This window comes from Pyrus communis, chromosome 12, assembly GCF_963583255.1.
Source record: "Pyrus communis chromosome 12, drPyrComm1.1, whole genome shotgun sequence".
Taxonomy (NCBI): domain Eukaryota; kingdom Viridiplantae; phylum Streptophyta; class Magnoliopsida; order Rosales; family Rosaceae; genus Pyrus; species Pyrus communis.
Window position 1 is genome coordinate 11,789,583 of NC_084814.1, and position 9,602 is coordinate 11,799,184.

A 9,602-nucleotide genomic window follows, 5' to 3' on the forward strand; every position below is an offset into this window, starting at 1 on the left:
TATGGATTGCATGAAACTTATGCCAAGAATTCATTTAACGCGATTGTTTATAAGCAACCTCCACTACTTGTGAATATAAGTTCATAACGATTAGGTGAAACTCACTTATATTCTAGCGTCATATTCATGCATGAAAATTAAGTGTGCACTCTCAATGAACATACATAAATAAGTTATCAATCAAACAGTTAAACGAATTGAATCCACAACTTATGAAACGCAATTAGAAGTATTCAAATCAAAATGCAAGCATAAACATATATTCGAATCACCCCCTAACCAAGGGGGGTTTAGTTCCTCATGGTACAAAACAAAGAGAATCAAAGAAACGCCTAAACATTCCAACAACTCAAACTTGAATTGTATGAACGTTTAGGCCCTCTTATCATCCATTCCTCATTCGTACAAAACAAAGAGCATTGAAATTAAACATTGAAATCAAAGAAACACCTAAACATTCCAACAACTCAAACTTGAATTGTATGAACGTTTAGGCCCTCTTATCTTCCTCTTCGTTGTAGTACAAGGTCTAAGGATAGTTTGATGGTGTGAATGGTTTGGGGAGTGGTTGGAGTGGCTGCAATGGAGGAGAAAAGTGTTTTGGTGGCTGCTGCAAGGGTGTGGAGAGGTTTTGACGAATTTCTGGAATATGGAAGAGTGAATGAGAATGAATGAGAATGAATGCTTATTTATAGGTGAAATGGGGGGAACATGACAGCTAGGAGGGAATGTGGCTGCATGTTTGAATGATTAAAGGATGCATGTGGGTTGAAATTGCATGTGCAATGAATATGTGGCTGCATGTGCAAGGGGACAATCTGAAAATGCATGTGAAAGCATGTGTTGGCTGCAATGATGAAATGGATGGGAGTGCATGTGGCTTAATTAATTAAAGGGAGTGCATGTGCAATGTTTTAAAGGATGGAATGCATGTGAATATGATGGAAATCTGATATGGTGATGGGAGATGCATGTGGCTGATTTATGCATGTGAATGCATGTGGCTGCAATGGATTAGGAATCCTTCAATTTCGTCCATTCCTTTTGCTCCAAACATAAGCTATCCATTCCAAGTCCAATTTTGCTCCAAAATGCATCTTTTTGCTTCCTTAGCCATATGAACCTAAAAACACACGAAAATGGCTTAAACGACTAAAACAACTATGAATTAACAATATAAATGCACGAAAACAAGCTAAGTAAGTCGCCTAAATATGCTTCTATCAAACACCATAAAATCAGCTGGTAAATATAGATTGTCAACCTTAACAATAACATCTTCAATGACTCCTCTAGGGTAGGTAATTGAACGGTCAGCCAATTGAATAATGTTGGAGGTTGGCTTCAGCTCTCCTTCACCTAAACGTTTAAAAACAGAATAAGGCATTAAGTTAACACTAGCACCTAAGTCAATTAAAGTACTACTAAAATCACAATTTCCAATGGTGCAAGAGATAGTAAAACTCCCTGGATCTTTCTTCTTTGGAGGCAATTTATGCAATAAGACCGCACTGCACTGTTCTGTTAGAATCACTTTTTCAGAATCCAGAAGCTTCTTTTTCTTTGTGCAAACGTCTTTCAAAAACTTGGCATAAGATGGAATGTTCTTAATTGCATCAATTAATGGTAGATTAATCTGAACTTTAGCCAAAGTCTTCATAAAATCTGTCAACTGTTGATCTTTAGCTTTAGGCCTCAACCTTTCAGGATAAGGCATTGGAGGCACATAAACACGTTCTGCAGTTTTTGTGGTAGCTTCTGCAGTATTTTCGGATCTGTCTTGTGGCTGCCCTGAATTTGCAGAATCTGCAAAAATATTAGATTTTTCAACATTTCGCGAATCTATTTGTGGTTGTGGTGCTGCCTGCGAATTTCCGGCACAATTTTCATGTCTGTTGTCATAACTTTTGCCAGACCGTAAAGTCCGTATAGCATTGCATTCTTCTCGTCCTCTTGGATTAGGTACTGTTTGACTAGGAAATGTACCCGGTGCTCTTTCTGAAACCTGCAATGCAATCTGCCCAATTTGTTGTTCCATATTTTTCATTGTTGCATGCATATTTTGGATTTCTTGATTGGTCTGTGCAAATCTTGCATTTGTAGTAATTGCTAATTTTTCAATTGCAATCTCCCAAGTAGCCTTAGGTGCAGCAGGTTGCTGTACCTGTTGTTGAAATTGTGGCTTTGCATGTTCATCTCTATCCCACTTCAAATTTGGATGATCTCTCCAACCAGGGTTGTAGAAATTTGAATACGGGTCATTTCGGGGACGCTGAAAATTATTAAATGCATTAACTTGTTCCGCTGCAAACTTCGGATAAGCAGCTTTATGTGGACAGCTCAAAAAATCATGGGTTTTCATGCTGCAAATACTGCAGGCAGCTTGTAAGGGCTGCTGTACAGCAACCTGTGAACCTGGAATTCTTTGTAATAACATGTCAAATTTTGCATCAAATCTTTCAAGCTTTTTCTCCATTTTTTCAATTTGTGCTGACACATATGGAGAACCATTAGACATCTCAAAAACCGACCTAGATTGTGGCTGCTCAATTGCCCATTGCTGTGTATCTGTTGCCATTTTTTCAAATAACAAACAAGCCTCTTGTGCATTTTTATCCTTGTACGAACCTCCGCATGAAGCATTGACAAGAGTTTTTGTAGTCATATTTAGTCCTCGGAAAAATATATGCATTTGATCAGTACTGTTAATACCAGAATGTGGACATTTTCTAATCAACTCTTTGAACCGTTCCCACGCTTCATGAAACTCTTCGTTTGGTTTTTGTGCAAAAGATAAAATCTGAGTTCTCATGTCAAGAGTCTTTGAAGCTGGATAATACTTGCTTAAGAATTTTTCACTGAGTTGGTTCCAAGTGCTAATGCTTCCAGATGGAAGTGTGAGGAGCCATCTCCTTGCTTGATCTTTCAGAGTGTATGGAAATAAACGGAGCTTAATAGATTCGGCTGAAAATCCTTTCACCAAAATATTCTTGCATCCCATTAAAAATTCTGCAATGTGCATGTTAGGATCGTCGGTTGATAACCCATGAAATGTAGGTAGAATATTCAATATGTGTTGCTTTATTTCGAATGCAGACCATTCCTCCACTTCCGGATAAGTAATGCAACTTGGTATGTTAGTGGTGTGAGCTGTTAATGAATCCCCTAATGGTTGACCACCCTCTGGAATAACAAATGCCATTGTTTTTTCACTATGCAGATCCTCAGAAAAATGAGATTGTAGAAAAGTCCCCTGCAGGGAAGGAACCCACTGCAGATTTTGTTTCCTGCGTCTCCTCCCTAAAGATTGCTCAGGTTCTGGATAAAATGGAATCAATTTTTGTGCTGCTGATCTAGTTCTGACCATGCATAGATTGTTGTAATCTGCAGTACTGCTGTAATCTATAAAAATAAAATGAAAACGAAATGTAATTTTTTATTTTTTTTTTGTGTATAGAAAGCAATAACTAATTGTAAATTTGATTAGAACGAATTATTTTAAATAATCCCCGGCAACGGCGTCAATTTCTTGATAAAGATTTTACCACACATGCAAATGGGTTAAAAACTCCTATATTACTTGCAAGAATGACAAGGTTGTTGTAGTGTAAGCGGTTCTCGCAAGGTCGTTCTCCACAGGGATTATTAAATAATTCGAAACAAACTAAATTTCAATTAATTACTGTAAAGTAGAAAGTTGAGATGATTGGTTTTATAACTTACTTAAATTAAAACGAATTTAATTAATAAAAATAAACTAATATGCAATATTAAAGATGAAAGGAAAATAAAACTGTTTTGGAAAAATCAAATTAAGAAAACACTAGGGTTTCACCATCACCTAGCAATCCTATGTATTTTTATCAATTACTTATGATCTATACATGCCACTTTGAAGGTTAGGTTTTCCTAGTTTATATTCTACTTGGAACCTCCAACATAGAACGTATATCTAACATGCAACCCGTCCGAACGTTCGGATCAAATCTGAACATGAGAGACTCATTATGCTTTATGAAAACCCTTTGAAAAACCATGCAACCCTTAAGATGTGATGTTCATCTTAAGTGAAATTACAATTATTAATCACAAGAAGCCAGCATCAATTTCAGGGAACCTTCCGACCAAAATTGCATCAAATTACTTTTCTAAAGATCCTAATGGTGATCAGGCATTAAGACAATTAGATAGTTTTAATTACGGTGATCAATAATTCAAGGTATGCATGCAATCAATCATAAGCAATTAAATAAAAATCACATATTCATGCTAAGGCTTACGGCTTCACCCTAGCAAAAGGAATTAGTTACGCATATTCATAATTGAAATCATAGAACATATTATTATTAAGAATAAAAGGAATGAAAACACCTTAAAGTAGAAAATCTCCAAGAACCCTAACCAAATTTTCTGTCTTCCCAAAGTTGCATAAAAGAAAAGCCTCCAAAATAAGAACGGCCAAACCCTTTTAATATCTCCCTAAAGCTAACACACAAACCCTAACCCTCAAGTATTTTATTCCCACTAAGAAACTAAATAATAATAAAATAAAATAGAAAATAAATTCCTAATTAACCTAGGAAAAACTGCACAGAAATTGTTCAGCCACGTTTTAGCCTCAAATCTCCTCCAAATCCGGCCCAAGATAGCTTGTTTTAAAGATAAGAACATTCTGAACACATCTCCAGAAATCCATAAACCCATCCGAGGTCATCTTGGGCTCCAAAAATGCAATTCAAGCCCGAAACGTCACTATTCCAACACTGCACATTGCTCCTTTATTTTATTACCAGAAAATATTCGTTTGGTAGAAAAATCTGATATTTTGACACGATCAAGCTAAGTGACTCACGAACGTCCTCCAATTGGAATTACTCCAAAATTCGTCCATTTGACCATGTTTTGCTCTAGAGGAAGTCGAAAATCCTATATTGGAAATATAATTCAAAGTATCAAAATTCTTCCAAATTATTAACCAAAATATACTAAGAATAGGGTAAAATATATAATATAAAATATACTCATCAGGCAAGATGCAACAAGGGCTTTGAAACGCTCATAATATGCTAGAAAGGATTCTCCTTGGTTTTGTTGAATTCCGCTAATCTTCTTCCTCAAAAGAATTACTCTTGAAGTTGGGAAGAATTTCTCCAAGAACGCTCGTTTCATACTTTCCCAAGAAGTAATGGTTCCGGGCGCCAATTCGCATAGCCAATCTTTAGCCTTTTCCAAAAGAGAGAATGGAAAGGCTTTCATCTTCAAAATATTCCCATCTGATGTGATATATAATAGCACACAAATTAAACCCTCTTTTTGACAATTGTAGTATAGATATAAGTAGGGATCGTTCTAGGCCGGGGATTAGGAGGGATTGCTAATCTAATGAAAACTGACTCAAAGATACAAAAATATGCTTCAAAACACTTAAACAAACTCAAAAGACTCTTAACTAAACTTATATGACTCAAAATAAACTTAAAAGACTCTAAACAACACAAAACAATCAAAAAGACTCAAACTAGACTCTAAGACTCAACTTGGACGAAAATAGGTTTGGTTTTGACTCAAAACACTCAAAAACACTTATTAGGACAGATTTGACACAACTAAATAAAGGGGATTGGGTTTTTGACGAATTTAAGATAAAAACAAGTAACTAAAAGACTTGAATAGGATTTGGACGAATTTGGGAAAAACGATGGATGATTAGATAGCTAGAGGGTTCTTCTCCACACATGACACACTTGCATACAAATTGATTTCCAGTTGCTTTTCGATAAACCATGAACCTCAACACCCCATATTAACCGTGACATCACTAATTAACCCTCAGATTTTCCTTAAGTTATTGGATTGGATGACATCATACGACAACCCAAAGCATTCTTCAAAAGTCCCCTACATGACATCATAATAGAGATACAATCAAAGATCATTACGTTCTATGAAAATCATAAGTATTGACAAAGCACTTGTAACTATGACATCATGATACTCATGCTAGGAATTTACTTAACATGATTGTGAAAACAACCTTAACTACTTGTGAATATAAGTTTGTAACGATTATGTGAAACTCCCTTATATTCTAGCCCCAAATTCATGCATGCAAACTAAGTGTGCACCCTTAATCAACAAACAAGAATAAGTTATCCATCAAACGGTTATGTAAATTGCTTTCACAATTTATGAAATAACAACTGGAATTAATCAATTCATATTGCAAATATAATAATGGTTTCAAAGTCTCCCCTACCTAAAACAAGTTTAGTTCCACATGTTCGCAAAACAAAGATAATTAAACTTAAACATTAAAAACAAAGATAGAATACACCTAGAAACACTCCAAGTGGCTCCTTCTTCCTTCCTTGCTGCCAACAATGGGGATTTGTGTGAATTTAGGCTCTTGAGGTGTGGTGGATGGTGTGGTGTGAATTTGTGGTAGAGGGTGGTGGTTTTTGAGTATTGTGGCATCAAGTATTTATAGGGTGAAGGGGAGGCACGAATTTGGGCTGAAAAGGAGAGGAATTAGGACTCCAAATCACCAAAGAACAAGGATACTTTCAATCAGATTCCAAGGAGGACAAGGAATGGTCCTTGTGGCAAATTCTAGAACTTCTAGAAGGGTTACATGTGGCATAAACTTAATGCACGAAAATAGGGCTTCTAGAACTTGATATTTAGGTGATTTAATGTGAAAAGGAGTCCTCTTTGAAGTTGGAATTAAGGTAGGAAAAGATTAGGATAGGATAAGATAAGATAAGGTTGGATAAGGTTTGGATAAGATAAGGAAATTTGGATAAGGTTCCTTATTTCTTGCTCTTTCCTTATCTTCTTTGCATTTGGACTTCTTTCTCTAGATTTTTAGCCTTTCCTAGCATCTCTTGACTTCAATTTCGTCCATCCACATTGCTCCATAGTTAAGCTATCCAATCCATGCCCAAAACTGCTCCAAATAGCCTCAAAATGCACTTTCTTGCTCCTTTTGCCATTAGGACCTAAAAACATACGAAAATAGCTTAAAAGACTAAAATAGATAGTAGTTAAGTAACTAAATGCAAGGAAACAACATAACTAAGTAGCATAAATATGCTCCTATCACCATCCACGTTAATGGGTGTCATGCTTGAGCATACAACTTCAAACTCCTTCAAATGCTTGTTTGGATCTTCCATGGACAGCCCATGGTATTTGGGAATATGATGCCGCAAGCTTGACTTTAATTCAAACTCATCGGTCTTGTCCAGGGCTGCCCTAGGATATTGAATGCAAATAGGCACGGCATTGTGCAACCTCGAGGCCGAAAGTTCTTTGATTGTTCGATTGTCCACCACCATGCTTTCTTCTTCTTCAAATTCAGATTCGGACTCAGAACTCGAACTAGGTGGATTAGGTTATGGTTGCTTCCTCTTTCTTCTCAAAGTTCGTTCAAAATCGTCGTCAAATTCCAATATGTTTGCACGAATGGGTTGAGAACGACGAGTCATAAACTAGTACCTGAGACAAATAACAAAAACAAATCAGTAACCACTTTAAAGGGCACGGCAAACACCACAAAAAGACACAAAAGAAAAGAAAACACACGGCACACTTGACCTTGAGACTCACTTTGACACGACACAAACAAAAGGGATTAGCAATTTTGCTAATCCCTGGCAACGGCGCCAGCAGCATTGGTATTTATTTGAGGGAAATAATCCTAAGTTTTATTACATCGTTTAGGACAGGATTTAACCCCAAATCCATAAGGAAAATGAGATATAAAATCAGAAATCAAAGGGAAAGGGGAAGGAAACTTGCGGCATTAAATTGTATAAAAGGGAATGTGATTTAATGCTGAAATTAGGCAAGGATTTGGGATAGAAAAGGTATGTAAGGCGCGGCTGAGAATGGGGTGAAAAGGAATGTGATTTTGTGACATAGAATAGGAAATTGGTACTTCCCTTGCACGGCAAGGAAGTGATGTGTGAAGTGTGCCACAGCAAGGACCATAAGGGTGCAAGGAAGGCTTGGTTTGTGTCCTAGAATGCATAGGAGTCTTTAATGTTGCTGAAACATAAGGTCTTTTAGGATTAGGAAAGGTTAAACCAAAATAGGAAACCTTGGCTTAACTTTCCTACTTCAAGTAGGAAACCTTCTTTGACTAGGATTCCTCTTTTGATTAGGAATCCTTCTTTGATTAGGAATCCTAACATCTTTAGGTCTTCAATTTCGTCCATTCCTTTTGCTCCAAGCATATGCTATCCATTCCAAGTCCAATTTTGCTCCAAAATGCACCTTTTTGCTTCCTTAGCCATATGAACCTAAAAACACACGAAACTAGCTTAAACTACTAAAATACCTATGAACTAACAACATAAATGTATGAAAACAAGCTAACTAAGTCGCCTAAATATGCTCCTATCAGAATCCTTCTTTGATTAGGAATCCTAACATCTTTAGGTCTTCATTTCGTCCATTCATTTTGCTCCAAGCATATGCTATCCATTCCAAGTCCAATTTTGCTCCAAAAGGCTCCAAAATGCACATTCTTGCTACTTTAGCCATATGGACCTACAAACACACTAAAATAGCTTAAAATACTAAAATAAGTATGAACTAACAACATAAATGTAAGAAAACAAGTTAACTAAGTCGCCTAAATATGCTCCTATCATGCGGCAAGGAAGAATAGGAAAGGGAAAGTGGTTTCCCTTACACGACAATGAAGGGAAAGGTTAAGGTAAGTGCGGCAAGGACTAGAATAGTGCAAGGAAGGTTTAGTTTGTGTCCTAGAATGCAAAAGAGACCTTCAATGTTGCTGGAACTTAGGGACATTTAGGATTAGGAAAGGTCAAACCAAAATAGGAAACCTTGGCTTAACTTTCCTACTTCAAGTAGGAAACCTTCTTTGATTATGAATCCTTCTTTGATTAGGAATCCTTCTTTGATTATGAATCCTTCTTTGAGTCTTCAATTTCGTCCATTCCTTTTGCTCTAAGCATATGTTATCCATTCCAAGCCCAATTTTGCTCCAAAAGGCACGAAAACGCACCTTCTTGCTACTTTAGCCATAAGGACCTACAAACACACGAAAACAACATAAATGTAAGAAAACAAGCTAACTAAGTCGCCTAAATATGCTCGTATTAGCATGCTTGAATTTGATGCTAGAATATAAGGGAGTTTCACATAATCGTTACAAACTTATATTCACAAGTAGTAAAGGTTGCTGGTCACAATCATGTTAAGTTAAATTCCTGACATGAGTATCATGATGTCATCGTTACGAATGCCTTGTCAGTGCTTATGATTTTCACGAAACTTAATGATCTTTGCTTGTGTCTCTATTATGTAGTTCATGTAGGGAACTTGGGAAGAATAATTTGGTTGCCGATGTGTTGTCCATCCAATTCAATGACTTAAGGAAAATCTGAGGGTTAATTAATGATGTCACAGTTAATCTGGGGTGTTGAGGTTCATGGTTATTGAAAAAGCAACTGGAAATCAATTTGTATGCAAGTGTGTCATGTGTGGAAAAGGACCCTCTAGCTAATCATCCATCCATTTACACAATTTTGTATTAAACTTTGTTTAAGTCTTTAAGTTACTTGTTTACTTTA

General features: G+C 36.5%; 1 protein-coding gene and 1 non-coding gene across 2 annotated transcripts; one reads left to right on the forward strand and one right to left on the reverse strand.

The window, feature by feature from the left end:
• Positions 1-1,195: 1,195 nt before the first annotated feature.
• On the reverse strand, positions 1,196-3,202 carry LOC137710005 (uncharacterized). The gene has a single exon (XM_068448973.1). It carries the CDS (start codon positions 3,200-3,202, stop codon positions 1,196-1,198), a length of 2,007 nt encoding a protein of 668 aa, XP_068305074.1.
• Positions 2,711-2,815, forward strand: LOC137711766 (small nucleolar RNA R71). The gene has a single exon (XR_011065113.1). It is a non-coding gene; the product is annotated as a small nucleolar RNA R71 (small nucleolar RNA).
• Positions 3,203-9,602: the final 6,400 nt, after the last annotated feature.